The following is a 26,438-nucleotide window of genomic DNA, read 5'->3' as shown; positions in this document are numbered from 1 at the left end:
TCTTTCTAATTCTACGTTTCATTTTCCCGAAAGAAATTGGAACAATGGCCTCAAGTATTGCGTCAATATTAGTTCCCATTCTAATTGTAATTGTATTCTCTTACCCTTCCTTTGCAAAAGTTAGTGTGATGATTACCAGTGACCAGATCAATAAAATTTGTACTCCAACCCGAGATACAAAACTGTGTAATGAAATTTTACATAGTGATCCACAGATAGGGTCAACTGATCTCTATGGATTTGCAAGTACAGCCATCAAACTTGCATCTAGGAATGCTACAGATACACTTGATTTTATAAAAATGCAGCTGGGAAAGGGTACTGATTTGAAGAAACAATTTACATCTTGTTCCGAAGAGTACTTATCTGTTACTTATGCACTTGGTGAGGCTGTTGGTGCATTGAAAGCTAAGTCTGCTACCGGTGTGTTTGATTCTGCTACTGGTGCCATTGGGTTTGTAACTCGGTGTGAAAAAGTATTCACAGAACCAACTCAATCCCCTTTAAAACAGAGGAATCATAATGTGGGCGTTCTTCTAGATATCCTCGGGTCAACAGCTACTCTTTTGGCTGCTGAAATTGCATGATTATATGTACCAAGAAAAATTTTCTTCTATGAATAAATTCTTTTAAGAGCCCTTTTAATTCATTATCGTACATTCATGATTCGTACACTTACGAGATTGACATCTCTGTTCTTTCTCAATTATTTTATTGATTTCTCAATCTCAGTCACTACAAAATATTGAGTCCGGTTCCTCTTTAACCGGGTAGAGATGGAATCTAATCTTTGTAATTGTTATAAATTTTGTGCCGCCTGTCTACTTTAACAGCCCATAACTTCCGTTAGTTTCCCTTTTTATTTGATGTATTTCCATTTTTTCTCCCTTTAATATCTAATTAAAAAAAGTTCGTAACTTAAATAAATAAATAAAAAAACGACCTATCTCTCAGCCCAATATTTTGGTTTATTTCGGTTTTTCAAAAAATCGGAAAAAACAACATAGGGTCAAATATTGATGATTTTGAAATTAGTTGAAATTCCGAATATGACATGAGTCGAAATATTATGAATTTCATTTTTTGGATTGGGCAGAATTCCGATAATTCTAAAATACCGAACTATGGTTGTAGCTAGGGAGGGGTGAAGATGGATAGGTTCGGATTCGGATATGACTTTATCTAAATCCGAACTTATGCACTCATATTCGAATCCGAATCCGAATCCGACTCCGACGGATGTACAACAATATCAAATTCAAATCCGAATCCGGCGGATGTACAACAATAGTATCTAAATCCAAATTCGATGTCCGAATCGGATATCAGATAATATTTGATCCGATAAAAAATATCACAAAAACTCAAAATAAGATTAAAATTTATAAAACTCCAAAGTTAGATCTGTCTATTCATTCAAATAAGGAAACTAACTTATTAACAGCACAAGAGCAATTACCACCTCCACTTTCAATAAGTAGTAACAATTACCATATTTAATAACAATTACTAAATTATTATTGAATATGCTGGTGGTGGTGGTATCATAGTTTTATTTTAAAAAACATTTGGAAGGATTCATTGTTGAACTAGATCTAGACTTGCTTGTTCTTGTTACTAATAGGTTGAGAATTTGATAGATGAAGAAGAGGTGGCCGGGTGTATTTGATTCACACGGGGAGATGGAGAAAATAGGTGGAGAAAAGAGATGCTCTTGTGAGCCATGGTGGTGTCGTGAGGTGGTGGTGTTGCTTTTGAGAACTTCAGAACTTGAGGAAGAAAGGGACGGAGTGGTGTACTGGCGTATTGAATGAACCTAGAATTTCACACTTTCTATTTCTAAAACACTGGCATTAATAGTTACTGTTACTAGGATAATGGACCAGATCTTTATCCTTAGATATATATTATAGCTATACCCTGTTGGCTCTATTTTTCAAGGCTTTACAGAGTCTCCAACTTTTTCTAAACTCTAATACTAATTATGGGGGAAAAAAAAAAACCAAATCTATTTTTTGGAGCACTTTAGAGACTCAATTTTTTTTTTAAACTCTATTACTAATTATAAAAAAGTAGAATATAAATAAATAAACAATCTCATATAGAGTTTCACAGAATGTCCAACTTTTTCTAAAACATATAGCTAATTACGGGAAAAAAAAAACTAAATTGCAAAAAATAATATTTTCAACCAAAAACGATTTTCCTAAAATCCTTACGCTACAAAGAATAGTTTTCACACTAATCTCAGACGAAGTTTAACATAACAAAGTTTCTTTCTAGAAAATGATAATGAAACAATGAAAGAACAAAGGAAAAAATGAATTAAGTTGCTTGAACATTTACTTTATGCATTTGTTAACCACACATGTAACTGGAAAAAAGGGAAAAAAAATAAACTAATCATAAAATAAGTAATAGTGTACACCAAAAACAAATAAAATTGTATTGTATGCAATATATATATGGGCATAACAAATAAAGTTGAATCAATTTGAGGTGTAAAATTTAGTCATAGTTAAGGATTTCAAAAACCACATCCTACCTATATTAATATCCGTTTCTCCCAAGATGCTCATACTGAACCACATCAGCAAAGTTTTTAAAATAGTCCCTATTTGAAAAATAATTACTTGCCTTCTTACCAAACTAACCCTGAATTTGGCCTGCTCTCTAATTTAATATAAATTAAAATTGTCCTTTCATGTGTTATGCTAAAACAAAAAACAAAGCTACGCATTATTTCATTATTTCAAATGTACGCATGGGATAAAAAAAAAACAAATTCTAAAAAACAATGGATTAGTTAATTGATATGTATTAGTTATTGGATATGGATATGGATATGTATTAGTTAATAGATATAGATATGTATTAGTTAATAGATATGGATATGGATTACTTATTGGATATGGATATGTTAAACTTCCAAGTGCTTCCCTTAAATATAGGCCCAGACATGATGGGTTTAAGAATAACAGGCCCGGCCACAGGTCGGGCTGCATGGCTAGTGCCATAATAATTACGATATATTTTAATTAAATTTATGAATTTTATAATTTCCAATTTTAGCGGAATAATGAGATTCAGTTAAAACGGACGTTGGCTTAAATAAATTATATAACTATTGATTTAGTTAAAATAGACGTTAGGCTTAAATAAATTATATACCAAACCCAAAAAAACAAATTACATGTGGAAAATTAAATTATATAAAAAATAACATCACAAAATATATAATAGCAATTGGAGAAAAAAAAAAAACCCCCAATAATAACAAATATTTTCAAAAATATATAATACTGCATGAAACTAACGTCAAAGAACAATTACCGAGAAACATAAAACTAGATGCAAATGCATTGAATTAACCTCAAATAATATTTAACAGGAAATCGGAAATTAGATGCACATGCAAACATTAAACTAATAAACTAATCTTAAAAATTAATTAATGGACAATCAGAATATTGATACAACTGCATTAAACTAACCTCAAAAAATAATTAACGGAAAATCAAAACTTAGATGCAAATACATCAAACTAACACCAACAAATAATTGTCGAGAAATCGGAAACTGGATGCAAATGCATTAAACTAACCCTCAGAGATTAAATTACCGGGAAATCGGAAATTGGATGCAACTATATTGAACTAACCTAAAAAAAATAACTAAATTGCAAAAAACAATATTTTCAACCAAAAACGATTTTTCTAAAACCCTTACGCCACAAAGAATAGTTTCCACACTAATCTCATGTGAAGTTTAACATAACAAAGTTTCTTTCTATAAAATAATAATGAAACTACGAAAGAACAAATGAAAAAAATGAATTGAGTTGCTTGAACATTTACTTTATGCATTTGTTAACCACACATGTGACTGGGAAAAAAGGAAAAAAAAAGTAAACTAATCATAAAATAAGTAATAGTGTACACCAAAAACAAATAAAATTGTATTGTATGCACTATATATATGGATCTAACAAATAAAGTTGAATCAATTTGAGGTGTAAAATTTAGTCATAGTTAAGGATTTTAAAAACCACAAACCACAATAATTACGACATATTCTAATTAAATTTATGAATTTTATAATTTCCAATTTTAGCGGAATAATGAGATTCAGTTAAAACGGACGTTGGCTTAAATAAATTATATAACTATTGATTTAGTTAAAGTAGACGTTGGGCTTAAATAAATTATATACCAAACCAAACCAAAACAAATTACATATGGAAAATTAAATTATACAAAAAAGAACATCACAAAATATATAATAGCAACTGGAAAAAAAAACCCCCAATAATAACAAATATTTTCAAATATATATAATACTGCATGAAACTAACGTCAAAGAACAATTAATGAGAAATAGAAAACTAGATGCAAATACATCGAACTAACCTCAAATAATATTTAACGGGAAATCGGAAATTGGATGTACATGCAAGCATTAAACTAATCTTAAAAATTAATTAATGGACAAATAGAATATTGATACAACTGCATTAAACTAACCACAAAAGAATAAATAACGGGAAATCAAAACTTGAATGCACATACATCAAACTAACACCAACAAATAATTATCGAGAAATCGGAAACTGGATGCAAATGATTGAACTAACCCTCAAAGATTAAATTACCGGGAAATCAGAAACTGGATGCAACTGTATTGAACTAACCTAAAAAAATAACTATAAATTGGAAACAGGATGCAAATGCGTGAAACTAATTTTTACAAATAATTAACGGGAAATCGGAAACTGGATGCAATTACACTAAACTAATTTCAAAAAATAAATTTGATGCAAATGCATTGAACTAACCTCAAGAAATAATTAACAGAAAATCAGGAATTGGATTCAAATTCATTGAACTAACCTCAAACAATAATTAACGGGAAATCGGAAACTGGCCGGATGCAAATGTATTAAACTAATCTAAAAAAATGATTAACGGAAAATCGGAAACTATATGCAAATGCATTTAACTGAGCTCGAAGAATAATTAGCAGTAAATTAGAAATTGGATGCAAATGTATTAAACCATGGACCAAAATATCGCCGATATATCCGATATATTGCCGATATATATCGGTATTTTGGTACACCGACATCGATATTTCTGACATATATCCACCGAATATAGAACCCTTTTTTCCCGATATATATCGGAATTTATGATATAAAACTTTATATCGCCGATATAATCGATATATCCGATATTTACGATATATGTCGGTTGACTTTTTGACCATTTTTTAATATAAATCCGATATTTCCAATATATTTATGATATTTTCGATATTTCCAATATTTTAAATAGTTTGGACTGATCACCAAAAAAATGGATATATCCGATATATATCAGTTTTTGAGTACACTGATATATTCATCGATATCGATATTTTGGGCCTTGCATTAAACTACAGCAAAGAATAATTAACAAGAAATCGGAAACTAAATGCAACTACATTGAATTAACCTCAAAAAATAAATAATAGAAAATCAGAAATTGGATGCAAATGCATTGAACTAACCTCAAAATATAGTTGTGTTATATATTGTGAGAATGTCTCGATAAGTATAGTTTTGCATTTAAAACGGTGTTTATCTAATCTTTTTTCGTATAATTGGGAACACCTTGCTATTCAAGTAGCTTCAATATGAACTTTATCTTATTAGACAATTTCATAAAATTTCAATCAAACTTATATTATTAAACAACATATGAAGTTGAAGGGTATTATTAATAGAGAGTACGTGAGGTTTTCATGTTATAAGAAATTTGGATGAGTGAGCAATATAATATCTGTATATAATAGTTATGCATATATAGTTGAATATATTTTTGAATAATTAATATGACGGGACCCATTCGTAGATAATCTTTGAAGATCCCACATAGTGAGTCGCATATAATTTAAAAGAATAATTAACGGAAAATCGAACCTGGATAATGTTTGATGATCCAATATAGTAAATCAAGCATAATTTATTTTTATGTCATGCTTGCAAGGACACTACATATGGATAAGTAGAAAGTTGGTATTACACACCACATTGGATAATTAAAAGGAAATCGAAAATTGGATTCAAATACATTGAACTAAGCTCAAAGAGTAATTAACGGGAAATTAAAAACTTTATGCAAAATGCAATAAACTAAACTCAAAAAGTAATTAATTAGAAATCGGAAACTGGATGCAACTGTATTAAACTAACGTCAGAGAATAACTAATGGGAAATTAGAAATTGGATGCAAATACTTGAAAAATATTTAACAGTAAATCGGAAATAGTATGCAAAAATGCATCAAACAAATCTCAAATAATAATTAACGATTAATCAAAAACTGGATGCAAATGCATTGAACTAACCTCAAAATATAATTAACAGAAAATCAAAAACCAAATGCAACTGCATTGAACTAACCTCATAGAATAATTGACGGGAAATTAGAAACTACATGCAAATACATTAAAATAACCTCAAAGAATAGTTAACGGGAAATCAGAAATCGGATAAAATTACATCGAAGTAATTAAAATCTCAAAACATAAATAATCATAAATCATAAACTAGATGCAGATGTATTGAACTAACCTTAAAGAGTTATTAATGAAAAATCAAAAATTGTATGCAAATATAATGAACTAATCTAAAGACTAATTAACGAATATAGAAACATAAAAAAATTGATGCAAATGCACTGAACTAACCTCAATGAATAATTAACGGGAAATCATAAATTTGATGCAACTGCATTGAACAAACCTCAAAAAATAATTAACAGGAAATTGAAAACTTGCTGCAAATGCATTAAACTAACCTTGAAAAATAATTAATGGAAAATCAGAAATTGGATGCAACTACATTGAACTAACCTCAAAGAATAATTAACGGAAAATAGAAAACTGGATGTAACTGCATTAAACTAAAATCATATATTAACTAACAGGCCGGGAAATTAGAAATTGGATGCAATATCCTTGATGAATATTTAACGGAAAATCAGAAACTGGATGCAAATGCATTAAAATAACCTTAAAGAATAGTTAACTAGAAATCGAAAATCGGATGTAACTACATCGAACTACCCTCAAAGCATAAATAACCGGAAATTGATTGGAAACTAGATGTGAACTAACTTCGAAAAGTAATTAACGGGAAATCAAAAACTGGATGCAGATGTATTAAACTAACCTCAAAGAGTAATTAATGGAAAATTGGAACCTTAATGCAAATGCAATTAACTAATCTCAAAGAGTCATTAACAAAACATTGAAAACTAGATGGAACTGCACTGAATTAATTTTAATGAATAACTAACGGAAAATCGTAAACTTGGTGCAATTGCACTAAACTAACCTCAAATAATAATTAACGGAAAATCAAAAACTTGATACAACTACATTGAATTAACCTCAAAGAATAATTAATATAAAATTAGAAATTTGATGCAAATGCATTGAAATAACCTCAAAATATAGTTGTATTATATATAGGGAGAATATAATATCTCGACAAGTATAGTTTTGCATTTTAAGTAGTGCTTATTATAATTATTTTATTATGATTGAGAATGTCTTGCTATTTAAGTAGCTTCAATATCATCTTCGCCACATTGAGCATTCTCACAAAATTTCACAAACTTCATTATTAAACATAACAACCAAAATAAATCGGCGGGTTTTACTAAGATTTGGTGCTTTTCGTTTGATAGAGAGTGGTGCAAAAAAAATTTAAACAAGTGATTAATATAATTTTCATATCTCATAGCTATGAATAGTTCTTTAATATTTTTTAGAATAATTTAATATAACGACACCCGCTTAAGTAGGATCGGGTTTAAAACTAAGATATATATAATAGTAGTCCCTTTTCTTTTTATTTGTGAGGGTGTCCACGTCGGCAAATTTTAAGTATCCTATTTATTCACGAGAAATCAGGACGGATTAACGGATTAAGAAAGAAAAAAGCGGAGAAAAAATTGGCGAACAACTTAAAAAGCATGCAAAACCTTCGTTTCGTTTTAAAACACCTAAAGAATCTCTACACTATATGATAGCCGGGTTTGTAGGAACCACACTTCTCAACCGAACAGTGTATTTCTAATCTCTCAATTTTAAGATTTTAGAACCACCTCCCTACATTTATTTTAAATTATATCTCTTCTATTTATTAATTACAATTGGCTCCCTAATCTATATTAAAATTGAACCACCTCCTTCTTCAATAATTTTAGGATAGTCCTCTTAATTTAAAAGCTAAAATTTATGTATAGGAATTGTATATCTTCCCTATTTTTAGAAAATTGTTTCTCTTTTCTTAGTGAGAGATTCACAAAAAATTGTTTCTCTTTAGTTTTTTTAATAATTTTCATTTTAGTTCTTTACAACTTGGCGAACTGATGCGTAGCACAGGACACATGCTAGTTACATAAAAAAGACCGATCAAATAGATTGACCGTAATTCACATACCTTCTTTATCCCATATATCTGCAAAGGCTTGCTCCTGAAACACCAAAACATCAAATCCCCAATAATCTCTTCTATTATTGGTTTGTTATGGTACCATCTTGCTATGAAGACTTTCCAAATAAATCGATGATAAAAAAGTTCCTGGTTTTGTTTATATCGAAGGCACTACTATCACCCTGAATTGGAAAGGACATACGTTTCAGAGACGGCGTTGGTTTTGTCAACAAGTATTATGTGGTGTCACATTTATCATAATTTAGCAGTAAAAGCAAGGCAAACCTGAAATGCAATAGAGGGCATCAAATCATAGGAAGTGTCAGAGTCACCATGGTCACCAGAGTAAGTTTCTGCACCAAATACTGATTCTCCTTTTGGAAAAGTAACTTTATATATAGTTTGCTGATAGAAAACATTTTTGAGCTGATCGGCAACATCTTGAATTGAGAAAATCCAATTGTCAAGTTCTTTATAAAGCAAAACCATTTCAACGTCTGTTAACCTAACAGCTGACCATCAGAAACTTTGAAGCCCTTGAATACGTTTATGTCGATGTTAGAAACTATTTGTACTGGCGCTGATGAATTGGCCAAAACTGAAAGCTGCTGAGAGTGTGTCTCTGCCAAAACAATTCTAGAACCAATTCTATCTGAAACATCAGCTTTAGAAGAGATGGCCCTTTCAAGACTGTAAATGTACTCTTTAAAGAGTTGCAAAAGTCCATCAAGGATCAAATTTTCCATTTGAAGGATGACTAATGGAGAGATTTCTTTCATGGTAGCCTGATAGATCTCACTTTCTCAGAAACACTTAGGTTGATTTGGTTACCCATACTCATTTACAAAAGTAAAATGTGATAAAGGGACCAACTATGAAAGGAATGAAACACTTCAGCAAAAGAACATGAATGTATCCAGCTTTTTCATAGTGTAGGCAATGACTTCAAAATTGAGTAGAATTGGTGCTTTTGCTGCTACTGTTGCCAAAGATTATGATATTCACCTTTTGCCTTGGGCATCTGTTGCGGCATGCTTATCAGATAGTGCTGCGGAGGTAAACTTTCAATGTAAACACTTATTAAATCTATATATACTCTTTTGTTATTATAAACTTTCTGAATGCTAATCACGATTTTATTCACGTATGACTTTTTTGATTTGTCTCATTCTCTACGTCCTCGCGTTTGCGTAATAATGAAATGATCATTGTGTATCTGGATTAATTTATTATTATTATTATTATTATTATTATTATTATATACATTCGTCTTTGTCTTAGTTTGCTTACGCATTTCGGCAGATTTGTACATTGTGTACTGATGTGCATTATATGCTTGCGGTGCATAGAGACGTACAAGGAGAAATAAAAATCGTGTGAATTATACTGAAGTTAGAAAATACAATACTGACCAAGAGTGTCATTGAGGTACAAGGGGCTGTTTTGAAATTCCCAATTGGTGTAATTAAAGCCAAAATGCCAGTTTTCAGCCCCTCCAATGACAATGGTATTTGCGTGACCAACTGCCAACATAGAGGCAGTTACTAGGATGATTAGTCCTTGAGCATAACTCACCCCACATTTAATATATCATGATGCACATTGAGAGGTTAAACAATAAAACTAAACATTAACAACAAAGACAGCTTAGAGAATGAGTATCAACATAGGCAATCAACTGAACGACGGAGGGAAGGATGTGTTAAAGTAGCAGGATCCTATATATATATAATAGCAGTCCCTTTTGCTGCACTATGATGGTGTCCACGTCGACAAATTTTAAGTACCTTCTTTACTCACAAGAAATCAGGAGAAACCCCGCGATTTAAACTCCCAAAAGTGATCAAACCTAAACCTAAAAAACCCCACGAAAAGTTAAACACTTAGACCCAAACCCAAAGAAAAAACAATTCGTCAAAGATATATACAAGATATAAAACCCGCACAAAAAACCCCACGAAAATTCTCCCCCCTCTGGCGCTTTGACTATGCTATCTTCACCATCTCTTTCAAGGTAACCCAGAATCTCTAACTTTAATAATATGATCTATGTTGCTTAAAAGTTCATTAGGTAATAATAATAAATGTACTTTCTATGTACCAATTGCTGCTAAGTACAAGAGGATGGAAACCCAAGATGCTATTCCACGCCCCTACAGCTGCAATCTGCTGGTCAACCTATAAAAAAATGGAAGAGATAGTAATAAAACTAGGTAACGAATCTCTAGCATCAGATTCAAATTTAAAGTGCCATCCAAACTTATTATCGGTATCTCTCTCTCAAAAAAATTCTATACACTTCTTCTTCACCTAAATCGTGAAGGAGAAGTTCAACTCGCTTCTCAAGATAAAGCTAGGAAGCTAACAAATAAAGCTTTAGATCTACAAGGTAAATTTGAAGTCCATGTCAATTGTTTTTCTTTTCTCTCTCTTCTTTATTTACGAGAGTTACTACTCCCCCCCCCCTCTCTCTCTAGAACAATGGGTATTTTTTATTGGTGGTAAATTGGGTTTTTGATTGAGTTTATTGTTTTTGGATTTAGCATGGTTTTTTTGTAATGGCATTTGGTTCAGTTTGGTGCAGGAAATCAATAACCAAAATATTGGTTTTGGGTCTGTGGCACTTGAGGAAGAGGTTGTTCCATTACCCAAAGGTATGAATTAGAGCTGAATTAATAAATTTATCACGAGAAATCAGGAGAAACCCTGCGATTTAAACTTCGAAAAGTGATCAAACCTAAACCTAAAAAACCCCTCGATTTAAACCAAAAACCCCACGAAAAGTTAAACACTTAGACCCAAAAGAAAAAACAATTCCTCACATAAAAAAAAACCTTTCTTCCCCATCCATCACTTCTATAAAAAAAAAAGGGAGGGGGTTTGAATGATCTGTTCTTCCCAGCATATATATTAGGCAAAATCGAATTTAAATAATAAGCGAGAGACTCTCTTCAAATCAGTCTCTTAATAAGAAAATCGCTTTGTTGAGCTTTCTCTTTTTGAAACCCAGGTATTGATTAATACTCCTCAAGGCATATTAGAGATATTTTCAGGGTTGCTTGGGAGGCATAATATCTACAATATCGTTGCTTCTGTAGTAGTTGGAATTGTTGTGGGAGCACCATTGGAAGGCATTGTTCGAGGTATTGAGGAGGTCAATTCAGTTCCAGAAAGGTGTCAATTGATAGATGAAGAACATGCATTTGGAGTAATTGTAGAGTATGCACATACTCTCGATGCTTTGTCTAGACTACTTGACACAGTGAGGGAGTTTAGCCCACGGAGAATCATTACTGGTATGTTGGTTCCTTTCATTTCATTTTCTCTGAATTAATTGGTCACAGCTAGCAATGTTCTGAAACTAAAAGACAAACGGGTTTTTGTTAGTTAAATAATATATTTGAGTCGTCATTTGTCCATATCCAACTTTTATGGAAATTGCAATGCGTTGTTGGGATTAGATCTAGAGTTAATGAGTATACCATATCCAAGTCATAGCAGACTTTCATAGTCCATATCCACCCGTCCTTTAGGTCGAACAGTCTATATTAACTAGACTCCGTTTTGAATCAAATTCCAGACTAAGTAGAAATTGTGTTTTTGCATATTCAAGTGTTTGTTCCTGTGAAGGATTTGGTGTATTACGGTTTTTATGTGTTCACTGTTTGTATCAATAACACCTTCAAAGTAGCAAAATGTTATATACCTTAAATAAGTTAAGTAAACTACTTAAATCAATAACTGCTTTTTCTTTTTGACAACATCTGTAATGATATTAGCGCATAAGATGATGCGAGATCAATATCGTCGTATAGTCGTATACGTTGTTAATGGAGCTCTCTGAATGACATGATCAAAATTATGTGTAGATGGTTTTGGAACTTTGTATTCTTTACTTGGCTGATTGATTATTTTGTGCTTTCATTGAAGTCATTGGTTGTGGTGGAGATAGAGACAGAGGTAAAAGACCAATGATGGCGAAGATTGCAACGAACAAAAGTGATGTGACTATGCTGAAATCGAATAATCCAAGGACAGAAGATCCATGTAAGTCCAGGTTTTGACTTTGGTGTGCTTCCCACCATATATTGCATTATATCCAACTTTTATGGAAATTGCAGTGCGTTGTTGGGATTAGATCTAGAGTTAATGAGTAGACCATATCCAAGTCATAGCAGATTTTCATAGTCCATATCCACCCATCCTTTAGGTCGAACAGTCTATATTAACTAGACTCAGTTTTGAATCAAATTCCAGACTAAGTAGAAATTGTACTTTTGCATATTCAAGCGTTTGTTCCTGTGAAGGATTTGGTGTATTACGGTTTTTCTGTGTTCACTGTTTGTATCAATAACACCTTCAAAGTAGCAGAAGGTTATATACCTTAAATAAGTTAAGTAAACTACTTAAATCAAAAACTGTTTTTTCTCTTTGACAACATCTCCATGTCTATTGTTTTTCTTCTCTCTCTTACGTATTTACGAGTTTACTACTCCCCCCTTCTCTCTCTCTAGAACGATGGGTATTTATTATTGGTGGTAAATTGGGTTTTGATTGAGTTTATTGTTTTGGATTTAGCATGGTTTTTTAATGGCATTTGGTTCGGTTTTGGTGCAGAAATCAATAACCAAAATATTGGTTTTCGGTCTTTGGCACTTAAGGAAGAGCCTGCTCCATTACCCGAAGGTATGAATTAGAGCTGAATTAATAAATTTGTGATATTGGTAGGAAGTATGGACTCACCTTTTTATTATCTTTGGCTTGAGGACTGAAATCTACGTATTGCATGAGAAAATTGTGTGTCTGTCATTAGTTGTTATTTATCTCTTTCTTCACATTTGTACTTTCGAGTCTCTCACTCATCATTTTGTCCGTCACTTTTCCTGAGTTCTTTCTCTCTCAATTAGCAAAACATGGATAACGTTCGCCTCTCACAAGTATCTTTTTTTCTTCTCTAGCCTATTTGCCACTCTTTCTTCGTCACTTTTCCTGAGTTCTTTCTCTCTCAATTAGCAAAACATGGATAATGTTCGCCTATTCCTCTCACAAGTATCTTTTTTTTCTTCTCTAGCCTATTTGCCACTCTTTCTTTTCTTCTTGAGAAAAAGGACCATACTTAGAATTTGGAAGTGTTTTCTCCATCTATTTTGTAGGTTATCAATTAATTGTTTACTTTAGCTTTTGTCACAAAATACACACCAATTATGGGAGCTTCAGGATTCTCAGAGTTTTTCTTTGATTAATAGTTCCCACATTAATTCCATCTTTTATGTTTATGTAATTAATCAATGTCAATTGTCCTACTAAATGAAACTTCTTTTAGCTTCAATCACAAAAAATACTTATTACCTATTACCAGCCAAACCTGTGTAACTTTGTTCTACGTTAGTGCCATTAGAAAGTCTCTGCTATTATGGAGCTTATTCTGTTCATAGTGATTCTTAGTACGTATAAGGCTCAGACAAAGTTTAAGTTTAGAAAGTTTAGTCTTTTGATTTAAGTTTACTTACCAAAAGTTGGGGATTCAACCTACTTGGACCGGTTGGATGTGCGAGGCGAGTAGTGTAACATCACGCTCGCACAACTCAACCCAACTTGGGGGTTGAAGTTCCAATATTTGACAAACACTTTCTAAGCTTTTACGTATTTTGTTTAATTAATCCTTAATTAATTAGCTAATCGTAATAATCTTGACGCAGTCATTGTAGTTGGCATACAAATAATTATGCGTAGTTAATTTATAATTCTTAGAAGTGAAAAATTAGGAATATTTGTTTATTGTGCATTATGAGTATCCAAAACTTCATAAGTGCAGTTGGGCCACATATATTCATGATGTTTTATGTTGGCTGGCTATTGCAAAGTGGGTAACAGCCAATTCAAATTTGGTTTAAGATTAAATGTGGATGTTGAGCAAGTTGTTCATGTATACATATATTTGGTTTAGGTTTTAAGAGTATGAGCAGTTACATAAATCTTTCTTTATTGCTTTTTAGCACTAGAAGTTCATTTAGCTTTCATAGGTTTGTCTGGAAGTTGACCAAAAAATATGAGTTAAATGATGTTGCCTCTTTGAAGCAATATCTAGATTCTTTTGCGCTACAGATTCTACCATTATAGACGGAGTGGTTTAGAAAAACATAATATTTCTTTATGCTGTTTTGACACATTTACATGCAGTAGCCATTCTTATTCATTAAGAAAAAATAAATAAAGCTTTAGATTTATCCTTTAATCCTCAATTAATTTTGGAAATATGTGTATATAAGTAGGTGTTTTCTTTTCAGCTAGCTTTTTTACATACAAAACCAGATTGGCGATTCTTTTGCATTCTCATTTTCATTGTGTATTCGTTTTATTTATGTGTTTTTTGATAAGTATTGTTTTTTGTTACTATCAATTGAATCTTATTGTAGTTTTAATTAATACCAATACCACTATATCATCCACCTCGAATGTCATGTTTACTGGTCTAATTCAGATGATTTTTCTTTAATGTGATTAACACTTTAGGCTAGAAGGATTTAAATACCAAGGAGAGAGCATCACTGCAACACAAGGCTTCATTATTGTAATAGTCACATGTTGCCATGTTGGTAACAACAAATCTGTATTTGTGGTTATTTGTGTTGTAGGCACTTCAAGTAACACAGTGCTTTAGAAGGCAACTAAAAATAGCTTTTCCCACTAAAAATAACCTGGGTAAGTAGTATAGGTCACCACTTAGGGAGACAAAAACAACTTCCTATCATCTGTAGAAGACGAGAGTTTCAAACTATAACCCGTCCGTTGGTGTTCGTTGCCTTCCATCCAATGCCATAGCACTGCTTTACTTGATAGCCTCAAACGATTTTTATATGTAATAATTTTTGTTTTTGGGTTTTTTATCATTTCACAAACAAAACCATGATATGGATTCTTTTCTATTTTGATTATCGTTGAATATTTTGTTTCGTGTGTATTCTATAATTACTATTGTTTCTTTCATCAAGATAATTGGTCGAGTAAGGGTTGATATATTTTTTTTTTTACTTTTTAAATATTGTATCTGAAGAATCCTAAATTTCTCCAAAAATGTAATGTGGTTCTTCAGATAGTGTGTTTTTTAATTATTTTATTTAGAATGTGTTTTTGCTAACTTTTGTATTTTTGTGGAATCTGGAGTACCAGATCGTTGAAATTTCATAAAATGTGTAGTATGTAGAAAGAAGAAGCTGGTTGGATTCTCATAGATCACTTATGAATTAAAATAATAATAATAAATATATATAGAATAAATAAAGAAGAAAAAAAAAAAGAATAAGAATAAGAATAAGAATAAGAAAGGAATTCAAGGAGATTTTGGAAGAAGAAGATAGGGTTTTTTAGCACGAAGGTGAATAGGGTTTTGTTAAGACTTTCCTATTTTGAGTTATTGCAGTTTTTTTCTCTAGTTTTTTCCGTTCCTGATTTATCACACCACCAAAACATAAGGTTTGAGATTTACAACTTCTTTGGACCGGAAGCATTCATTCAACTCCTCCTCCCACTCCAATAACAGCACCACCAAACACGGATGATACAACCAACCGTAAGCGATCAAACTTATATTAAACGAATTTTCTTGCAACGAAATTTAATTTGCTAACTTGATTTTCTGAAATAGGGCTTTGGTACAGTGCAAGCCTGTAATTGATGCAAGGTTTAATAAGAGAATTTTCATTTTGTCATAGTGAACGGGTTTAATAAACTTGTTTATCATGTGAACGACCAACCCAGACTTGTAGAGTTGTATATTTCATTCAATAATTGGTGAACTAAAATAGGGTATTTTCATATATAACTAAGTTTTCTTTTGAAATTGATCATTTTACCTACATTAGGTCGATTGGCACGCTTTTATTTCTAGATGATGGGGTGTGTATGCTAGCCAACAACATTGAATAATGACGCTTCTTGCTGGCATTTTCGTGTAAATATATATGTTTTCCATGACCTCTAAATTCAAATTTATAAATTTACACCTAATTGCAGGTTAAAACAAAATTGTTATCTTTCAAGTTCTTATATAGGTATGGTGAGTTGCGGAAGGTTGAGAAAGCGAAGTGATGGACCTATTGTTTACGTTGTTTGTCGGGTTTTAACAGGGTCAGTGTTGTTACAGACAACACTAGCTTTGACATATAGTTTATCAAGGAGAGACATTAGTTGCTACCACTGGATCAAGAGCATTACAAGCTAATGCTAAGTATGCAAGGGATCGGATTGTATGCATGGCCTTATAATATTTTTTTTTTGCCTCTTACAACACTTTGGTAAGATATTTTTTTATCGTAAGTTGTTTTTACATTATTTGCATATTGAGGATTACTTAAGCTTTCAGTAACACTTTCTTTGAACAGTGCAACGCGCAAAACTACTAATTAATGACCAAAATAGTCTAGAAGTCAATTGGTGAACATGCCTTAACAATGATGGTAACATTGCATTTGCTTAAAATCCCAATATTTTACATCTTTATGTTTTGGTGCTATGATTCATCCCCCTCCCCCTTATTTCCAACACATCTAATCTCCATTTAACATTAATATTTTTTATTCTCTGTTATAGTGCATGTTCTTTGTAGTTAAGCTGAACCATCTAGCTTGAGGAAGCAATGATCATAATACTCGCTTGCTTTTCACTTCAACACAAAAAGTCTACTACAAGGTAACATTGTTAGTTTTTTAGTATGTCGTGAGGATTAGAGTATGATATCATCCATGAATTTAGTGCGATACAATTGAAATGTAATAACTCATTTTAGGCAATCAGGTTTGAAAGTGTTTTTGTATTACTAGATGAGTTTTAACACTGTTGTAGTCTACTCATTTTAGGCAATCAGGTTTGAAAGTGCATTTGTATTATTAGATGAGTCTTAACACTGCTGTAGTCTACCAACAAAGGTCATTTGAACGTCACAAAGTTTAGATCACATTTTCTTAGACTTTTGTTTCAATTCATGAATTACTATTTTGTTTCAATTATGATTTTTAAGATATATATATATATCGCTCAACCCTCCTCAATTGAGGAAACGTTAATAGAGCCCCAAAGCTAATTACGATAAAATAGCTTAATTTATTTCAATACTTAGATGACGTGATTAGCATGCGAGCTTATTTTATTGTCTAAATTCTTCTCTTAAACATTTGAGGCCATTAAATTGTTGTTTCTGTAAGCTTGGTCACTGCATCAAAGAGTCAATCACCTAGAAAAGTCATTAATTTCTCTCTTCAACCTCATTAAACTCTAGGGGTTTGGCGGGTGGGTGCTAGTATTTTTGGTATTGTATATAGTATGATAATTCTTTATTGTTTAGTCTTTGTATGTTTCTATAGGGTTTTTATGTTCAATATACTGCTTTAGAACCCTACTTTATATCCAATGGGATTAAATGAAACACCTCATGTCCTTCTTAATTAAACTAAAAATATAAAATCAATGATCCGTATAACACTCAATGAACCCTAATTTGTAAGTGTGGGACTGTTGGGTGATTTTTAAGTATCTTTGGGTTGGGAGACTGCTTACTATCAATCAAATAAATTTTGTTTAGTCTAATGTGTTACATAGCCACAATCTAAAAAAGGTGGTTTGGTTTTTTTTCCTCCTGTTGTAATATATCAATCTGCTCACTCTCTGGACGTTTGATTTGACCAGCAGAAGAAACTTATTAGAGGCGTAACAAATGGACAAACTTATATCATCCAAACTGTGTAGAACACATACTAAAGTTGAGGTAGATATTTCCACTAAAGTTGCATATGTAAGTACATTTTCATTTTCTTTAGCAAACATTGTGTTATGATCGAATGTTGATTGTGTTTTGTGATTCATTATTTATTTATTTATAATACTCTTCAGCTTGAGAAGCAATTCATTGAGTGTTCAAGTCTTTAAGTAAAACAAAGAAAGAGTGAAGCAGCTTGAACTGAAATATATTTCTTTACAATTTAATTTTGCTTCTTGATGTACTCTGTGTTTATTCACATCATCTAAAAAAAGCTTGCGTTTTCATCCTCCTAAACTCCTTTGAAAAGCTTTTCCATAACTTAGCTATTACCCAACACCTTATTGAGTAGTTTAGTACAAGCTGTAACGAACTCTAAATTTCCTCGGGTCTACCACTAGCAGACTACAATAAGTGTCATAATATCTTCAAACCATGACTACAGTGAGATGTCTACTAAAATATGCCCACGCCATAGAAACCGAAGTTTACTTAGCTGTTTGTTCTCTGTTCTCAGTTCACACCAAATACGCTACAAAAGATTTGGATGGTATACAAGCGCTGAAGCACATAGGCGATTTGATCTCTTGGAGGTTGGAGCATTGATAGTGAGTATGAGTTTTGTTGTGTATGAACAAGGAATATGCTAAAAGACTTGCAATTTAATAATTTTCTACCTAATATGCATGCATTTCATGGGAAGCCTATGTAGTACCAAAAGTTGCCTTTTTGTCTATGCCTTTAAAGTAGTTGCATGAGTCTAAGAAATCAATTTCAAGACACCCTCACAATCCCTGAAAGTTGCATCCCACCTAGCTACAAAACCATTGCATAAAAGTGACATTGTAGGAAATGACATCCTCATAATCCATGAAAACATCACCTAACCCAGCTTGACCTGCTTTGCCTAAGCTATGTCCTTTGACAACCACTTTACCATTTGAATTGCCAAATCAATTTGTTTCAATGTTTACGTAAGGGTTAGAGGTTATTTGGGATGCTTCCTTGATATGCCTTTAGATTATTAATATTTACAAAGAGAAGATTTTTAATGTTAGATGTCTGACATTTTGGTGATATGGTGATTGAGCAGAGTCAAGATTAGGCATGCAAAATTGAAGGAGGTCCTTCTGGTGGATATTGTGGGAACTTTCAACGGTGGATTTTTTGTCGTGGGATCTCTCAGACTCATGGACTCTCATTGTTAGCATTACCTGAAACTTTGTTGTTGGTAAGTTCCTTTCTCTATAAAAGTTCTAATATACAAAGATCGAGAAACCTTTGAGTGCATATATTATTTACAGCCCAACTGCTCACATTTGAACATGAGTGTTTTTATTTGACCATTTCGTTTTTCATTCATTTTACATCGATTCTAGGACACACTATAAGTTTATTTAATCATTGGTTGCATGAAAAACAAATGGTTGAACACACTGTCCTGTAATGAATTGAGTGTTACCTTCTTCTACACGCCATTTAGAATTTTTATTAGATCTAACTACTGAAGTTTAATCCAAATTTGACTATTAGTTAAGCCTGGCATTGATTTTTAAATTGGTTGGTTTAGGACTTTAGGTGAAAAGGAAAGAAGGTCAACGTGTTATTGCTAAAGTTGTCTCTTCTAGATAAGCTTCTTGGTGGAATCGTTGTTTATAGATATATTTCATTCGCTTGAATTTTTCGTTATCAGTGTTTTTTACTGTGATTTGACCAGTATGATTTTTTTTTTATCAATATTTGACCAGTATGATTAATATTTTTGTTCTAAAATGTGATATGTGCTATGGTATTGTTAGTTGTTAGTCTTTGTTCATTTGCATGATGTCTAGCTTCCAATATTTTTCTTTTTTGCAGTGATCTGATTCTTCTGCCGATTAAACTCTTACAAATAATAATAATCCATCATAATAGTACCGATGGTTCTTCGCCATTTATATGTTTTGGTTATATTGTTTTAGTTGATTGAAAAGTAGTCTGAACTCTATATATGGGTAGTTGTTTCAATCTAGAAGTATCCAGTGGATGTGCATATGCATTATTGTGATGATAGGTTTGTTTTAAGCAATTTCGAAAGGAAGCAAATACTATGTTTGATATAGGTCTGTAACCTAGCATCTTGGGTTTGACATAAGACTGTAACTTAGCATCTTGACTTCATTCTTCACCTCTCACATACTGTGTTTTTTTGTTGCCATTCCCAAACCTGTTGCTCACCGAAAATGGTTTTTTCAATCAGTGTTATTTTTCAGTCTTTGGTATGATGCTTATTCCACACAAACATCCAAACTTTGTATATAAAATACTACAAATGATTACTTCATGTGGTTTCGTTGCAGGAAGCTCATGACATTGCAACTGTTATTGATTGAATGATGGTAGAGTTTTCTTACCATGATATTTATTGTAGAGTTTGATTATCTCCTATAGAATTACACATCTTAAAACTTGGAATTTTGGAGAACTCTGATACTTAGTTTATGGCATTGGGTACTTTTTTTGATTGGGTTCATTAGCATAACCCAGTAGTTTTTGTTGAGGCAGTGTTGGGCTTGCACACTATTCTAGCCCAACCATGTAGGTATTTTTTATTTTTTTATTTTTTTTTCATCGGAAAACTGAAAAGATATTGTATGGTTTGCATCCTTGGGAACCACACGAGCACCATTTCCTTAATTCTTAACTCTTTGTTGTTGTTGTTAGCACTGATGGCTTTGTCTTTCTCAAGTGTTACACTTCCATCCTCAAAGTTTCCAACCAATTCAGTCTCTAATCATGTATTCCAAAAGTCTCTTATTATCACAAAATGTGAACAAACAAATGATTCATCAGAGTTATCTGCAGACCAAAATTCAACGCTCAAGATAGGGTCTGCGATCATAGTGGTTGATGCTCCAAAAACCATTAAAACAGCTGCTTCAATATCGTGTCTCAAAGTTAACGCAGACTTAGTCAAGACAGGTGATGTAGGAAGGTAAGTAGTGTAAACTCATCTAATTATTTCAAGCTCAATTAAGCCTTGCTTTTAATTTGCTCCTACATGTGTGTGTGCATGTCACGCTATCCCAAGTTGAATTGAACTTAGCGTTTGAGTGTTTTGTCCATGCATTGTAAATATTAATGCAGTTACTTATTTTGTGCAGAATCGTTGCAAGAAAGCCAAAAGATGTATGGGCAGTTCAGCTTGCTATTGGTACATATCTAATAGATGGGAAACATTTCAGGCCCTTGGACCTTGATCAACAATGAATATATTTACATAATGATCTTGAAGAGGTGATCGAAAGAAGAATTTCTTATGGTAAAGTCTGTGATGTTTAAGTAGATCATTGTTACAGTGTATCAGTGAATAGTTCTTAGATGTGCTTCAACAGTTATTGTGAAACTTCAGAGGAATGAGAATCATTTTGTAATCTAGGCAATGCATATGGTTATTTGTAAATTTCCCCTAATCAGCATCTTTGGTAACCGACCTTTTCGGCTAGCTGCTTGTCCGCACCTATATGTACAAGTGCTGCGCAATGTGATTTACTGAAACAATTATCCAATAATAAAGGGTTTTAGATAATATGACTTCTTTATACTCAGTTCTAACTTCCCAAGCTCCCATCAATCTTGATGAAAATTATGTCCAAATAGCTTACAGCGCAATGTGATTTCACGCATTGCATATGTTGTATGTGCTAATGTGCGTGGGTGTGGGTGCATGTAATAGTGATCTAATTCTTCTACTAATTAAACTCTTACAAATAATAATAATCTATCATAATAGTACAGATGGTTCTTCGCCATTTATATGCTTTGGTTATACTGTTTTAGTTGATTGAAAATTATTTTGAACTCTATATAGGGGTAGTTGTTTCAATCTAGAAGTATCCAGTGATTTATGAAGTCATATCCTTAGATATATATTATAGATATACCCTTCCTCTTGGTTATATTTTTCAAGGCTTCACAGAGTCTCCAATTTTTTGTAAACTCTAATACTAATTACGAAAAAAATAGAATTCCAAATCCTTATATATATTATAGCTATACCCTCACCAATCTATTTTTTGGAGCACTCACGTACAGAGACTCCAGTTTTTTCTAAACTCTATTACTAATTACGAAAAAGTAGAATATAAATAAATAACCAATCATATCTAAAGTTTCACAGAGTCTCTAACTTTTTCTAAACAATATAGCTAATTATGGGGGGAAAAAAAGAGACAAAAAACGAAATTGCTAAAAATAATAGTTTCAACCAAAAACGATTTTCCTAAAACCCTTACGCCACAAAAAATACTTTCCATACTAATCTCAGGTGAAGTTTAACATAACAAAGTTTCTTTCTAGAAAATGATTAATAATATACTGATTAATGATATTCATAGGAATCACATAAAGAATTTAGTGAAAGCCAATATAATATTCATATCTCACAGCTCTACATAGAATATGTGGATAACAGTTACACAACCGAACTGGAAAAGACAAAAAACCGTCCAGATAAAAAATTAAGTAAAAGCTAATATAATATTCATATTTCATAGCTCTACATAGAACATGTGGATAACAGTTACACAATCGAACTGGAGAAGAAAAAGAACCATCCACATAAAAAATTAAGTAAAAGCCAATATAATATTCATATTTCATAGCTCCACATAGTAACTATAATTTTCATAATAATTTAATATATCGGCACCCGTTCATAGAACGGGTTTGAAAACTAGTGTGTGCTATGATAGTAGGGCTATTGTATTTATTTTTGCACTAAGTGCTCAGAAACATAAGCCTATTAGGTCAGGGCATCTAGACCAATCTACCATAAGGGCCGGGACTCCACAGTCATGGCTTAAATAGGCCGATCAATTACGTGGGCATGCTATGGCGTTTGTGAAATTTGTTTAATGATGTAGAAGCTTGCCAATGTAAGTTACAACTTAACTGAGCTTAAAACTATTTATCGTACACTTAGCATATGCATTGAATTTGAAAAGTTTCACTCACAATAGTTATTGCTTCAATATAAAGGTCACTAATGCGTTAATTAATGGCATATGTAACAGGTTTGTTACTGGTTGGTGATTAAAACTGCTAGAACAATGTTTTGTTATCTGCTTTTTCTTACACGTGTCCAACAAGTTAGCAACACGTGGTCTATCATGCGTTGAAAACTTTAAAAAAAAATGTGTGATATGGTGAAACTTTAAGCACTTTATAAGCCCTTCAACATGTCGTTTTGTAATTGATTCCTTAAATTTTGTTTGAGGGAGACTTGATCATCATGTATAATATCAAGTTGTCCTTATCATCATGTATCACCAATTCAAAAGGGAAAAAAGGTTGGGGATTTCAGTATTATTTGAATATTTTGCCTATTTGAATATATTATACATGCATTTTGTAGGCTAATTTTAAAGGCTCGAGTATTTTTCATGTATTAACATACAGTTACAATCTGACCAAGATCTGCAACCTCAAAACTTTGTTGGCAGTTCATGTATTATTTTTGTTTCAGGTTAGTATTCTTTCATTTTGTTTCTTTTATAAGTTCTCGATTAAGGATCTCTCATTTTATAGCTTAATCATCATATGTTGATGTTTGATTACTCCCTCCACCCACAAAATAAATCTCTTGCCATAGATTTACTTCCCTATGAGGCAAACAAGTTCAATGTCAATTTACGTCTTGGGCTGGGCATGTGTCCTCTTCCTCCAGTATGGTCATTTTGTATAGCTGTTGTTTGTTGCTAGCGGCATAATGTGACCATTTTTATTATTTTTCCAGTCACCACATGCTTTAAGTTGCTGCAAAGTTTTATAGAGTTAGTATATGGCCAATGACATGAATGAGGTTGTTTTATGCATCCATATTTAGGTGGACTCCTCTAATTGCATATGATATTTTGAAATGCTCTTCTTTCTTTTGTTTGCTATCATGCTCTTTTTTCTTAAATAGAATTACATTTGGACTCCTATTTTTGCAGAGTGAAGTGCAGATTGCAAACAACTTTGAACCATCATTGGCAACTAAGCCCAGGAAAAGAAAAAAAAATCAAGATCGTAGCGTCAAAACTTGCAAGAGACCAACAAATTAGCAGTAGACATTAGCAAGGGCATGCAAGCCTTTAGTTTGTAATCTACCATTGATGTTACTTTAATAATTATTATGAACATTTGTATATACGCAAACTAAACTCATGGTACACTTTGAGCATTCATTTGTCATATGGTTTGTAGAAAAAGTATGGCAAGCTGTGCAAGATTACAGATGCAGTATTGGATGTCAAGTTGTTGTTGTTGTTGTTGTTGTTGTTGTTTTTTTTTTTTTTTTTTTTTTTTTTTTGTTTTTTTTTTTTTTTTTTTTTTTTTTTTTTTTTTTTTTTAAGTTCCATGGTAGCATTAAGCTGATTAGCATGTTTATATTTTTAACAGAAAATCAAGAAAAGTAGTAACTCTAACTTAATTATTCTACTTTACTAATGTAATTTAATTCATTCTGCAGTGTCATACCTTTTTTCTATGTAGGATATATTGATGTTTTTCTAAGGCTGAGTCCAATGGCTCTCTATCCCCTTAAAAGTAGAGCTAAAGTCAACATATTTTACTCTCTATCATTAATTCTCTCTGCATATATATAAAATTTTTTACTCTCTATCCTTATTTTACTTTCTATATATAAAATCATTTGTATATATGCAAAGAGAATTAATAATAGAGAGTAAAATCTTTTGTATGTATGCAGAGAGAATTAATGATAGAGAGTAAAATATGTTGACTCTAGCTCTACTTTTAAGGGGACAGGGAGCCATTGGACTCAGCCTAAGACTGATTCAATTTGATGCCCAGAGGGCGTGCACTATGCTAGTGTACATAATGGATACCAGTAAATCTACAAAATTATTTGACAATATTGTTAGAATATATATTGTTATAATTAATAGGAAATTTTAAGAATCCCAGTAAATAAACAAAATTTGCAAAGATCTCACCACAGACATCCATCAACATTGTTGTGAAAAAGGCTTAGTATATAAATAGAGTTCCTCTATTTACAGCCCACGTCTCATTTTTCAGAAAGAAAAAGGGTGGAAAAAAGAATGGCCTCAAGTAATTTCTCCATATTTGTTCCCATTCTACTTTTAATTGTATTTTCTTACCCTTCCTTCGCAAAAGTTGATGTTATGATTTCCAATGACTTCATCACCAAAATCTGCGCTGGAACCAATGAGCTACAACCGTGCAGTAAAATTCTACATAATGATCCACGGATACCATCAGCCGATCTTTTTGGCGTTGCAAGGGCAGTCATCAATTTAGCATTGACAAATGCAACAGATACAAGTAATTATATCAAAACACTGCTTCGAAGTGCTACTCGTCTGAAGGAACAACTCACAATTTGTTCCCAGGGTTATGAAGGTGCTATTTTTGAACTCAAGGGGGCTGTTGGTCGCTTCGAAAGTCAAGATTACGATGCTTTGACTAGATCTGCATCCGCTGGGATTGAGTATGTATCTCAATGTGAAAAGGCATTCATAGAACCGATTCCACCTCCCTTAAAACAGAGGAATCATATTGCTAGGCTTCTTATAGCCATCCTTGGGTCTACGTCTAGTTTTCTTCGTCATTGATAGTATGATTCGCTCTACCCATATAGACATTTCTTTTGAATGAATAAATGCTCCAGTTGAATCAACTAGTATACCAACGTCCAAACCAGTAACTAAAACTTGGAAAATCATGTAAAAGAATGAAATGCAGTGTGTGAATCAGTGTATTGTAAGGACAAGGAGACCATACAGGGGAAACATTATAAGAGACAAACATGCATATTGAGAAGAGAAGGAAAGATAAATGTTGGAATTATCCCTCACATGAGTAAGAACGAGAAACAGACAATGTTTTGAAAACCGAACTGGTGATTGAACCGATTTTTGTTAAAATGGTTCAACCAGATTCAACTATGGTTCGACTCGGTCGGACCGATTGATGTTTATTTAGCAAATTTTTTAATAATTATAATAACTAGTAAACGGGCACGTGCGTTGCACGTGCTAGGAAATAAAATAGGGTTGGAGAAAATTAAAGAAATGAATGCATGTAAATTAGAATAGTAATATATTGCATTTTTTTAAATAGATTATGTAACATGTTTTAGATTAATACAGGTCGAGGTTTGACAAAACACTTCAATAAGAAAAAAAACAGTTC

The 26,438-nt window shown here is 32.3% G+C and overlaps 3 protein-coding genes and 1 long non-coding RNA gene across 24 annotated transcripts; all 4 read left to right on the top strand.

Annotated features, from left to right (window-relative positions):
• Positions 1 to 44: 44 nt before the first annotated feature.
• Positions 45 to 587, top strand: LOC147521502 (uncharacterized). Its single transcript, XM_086565854.1, has one exon. The coding sequence runs from the start codon at positions 45 to 47 to the stop codon at positions 585 to 587; it is 543 nt and encodes a 180-aa protein (XP_086421980.1).
• Positions 588 to 8,304: 7,717 nt separating this feature from the next.
• On the top strand, positions 8,305 to 12,634 carry LOC147521501 (UDP-N-acetylmuramoyl-L-alanyl-D-glutamate--2,6-diaminopimelate ligase MurE homolog, chloroplastic-like). 9 transcript variants are annotated; one of them, XM_086558989.1, is made up of 5 exons: positions 8,305 to 8,830; positions 9,422 to 9,541; positions 11,070 to 11,139; positions 11,584 to 11,781; positions 12,416 to 12,634. In XM_086558989.1, exons 1-5 carry the CDS (start codon positions 8,819 to 8,821, stop codon positions 12,547 to 12,549), a joined length of 534 nt encoding a protein of 177 aa, XP_086415115.1. In that variant the 5' UTR covers positions 8,305 to 8,818; the 3' UTR covers positions 12,550 to 12,634. The 9 variants fall into 9 exon arrangements, 6 of the variants coding, with proteins under 6 accessions (XP_086415115.1, XP_086415111.1, XP_086415114.1 ...); XM_086558985.1 differs by having other exon boundaries at positions 11,539 to 11,781; XM_086558988.1 differs by having other exon boundaries at positions 11,496 to 11,781; positions 12,416 to 12,631.
• A 458-nt stretch (positions 12,635 to 13,092) lies between these two features.
• On the top strand, positions 13,093 to 21,804 carry LOC147521500 (uncharacterized). 13 transcript variants are annotated; one of them, XR_015200933.1, is made up of 10 exons: positions 13,128 to 13,171; positions 16,499 to 16,536; positions 16,612 to 16,779; positions 16,867 to 16,941; positions 17,075 to 17,173; positions 18,170 to 18,245; positions 18,754 to 18,844; positions 19,330 to 19,467; positions 21,081 to 21,210; positions 21,380 to 21,804. It is a non-coding gene; the product is annotated as an uncharacterized LOC147521500 (long non-coding RNA). The 13 variants fall into 13 exon arrangements; XR_015200894.1 differs by lacking the exon at positions 16,499 to 16,536 and having other exon boundaries at positions 13,093 to 13,171; XR_015200865.1 differs by having other exon boundaries at positions 13,093 to 13,171; positions 16,526 to 16,779.
• Positions 21,805 to 25,324: 3,520 nt separating this feature from the next.
• Positions 25,325 to 25,858, top strand: LOC147521499 (pectinesterase inhibitor-like). Its single transcript, XM_086565840.1, has one exon. It carries the CDS (start codon positions 25,325 to 25,327, stop codon positions 25,856 to 25,858), a length of 534 nt encoding a protein of 177 aa, XP_086421966.1.
• Positions 25,859 to 26,438: the final 580 nt, after the last annotated feature.

Source organism: Coptis chinensis, chromosome 1 (assembly GCF_015680905.1).
Source record: "Coptis chinensis isolate HL-2020 chromosome 1, ASM1568090v1, whole genome shotgun sequence".
Taxonomy (NCBI): domain Eukaryota; kingdom Viridiplantae; phylum Streptophyta; class Magnoliopsida; order Ranunculales; family Ranunculaceae; genus Coptis; species Coptis chinensis.
This window is presented reverse-complemented; position numbering and strand designations above follow the sequence as displayed.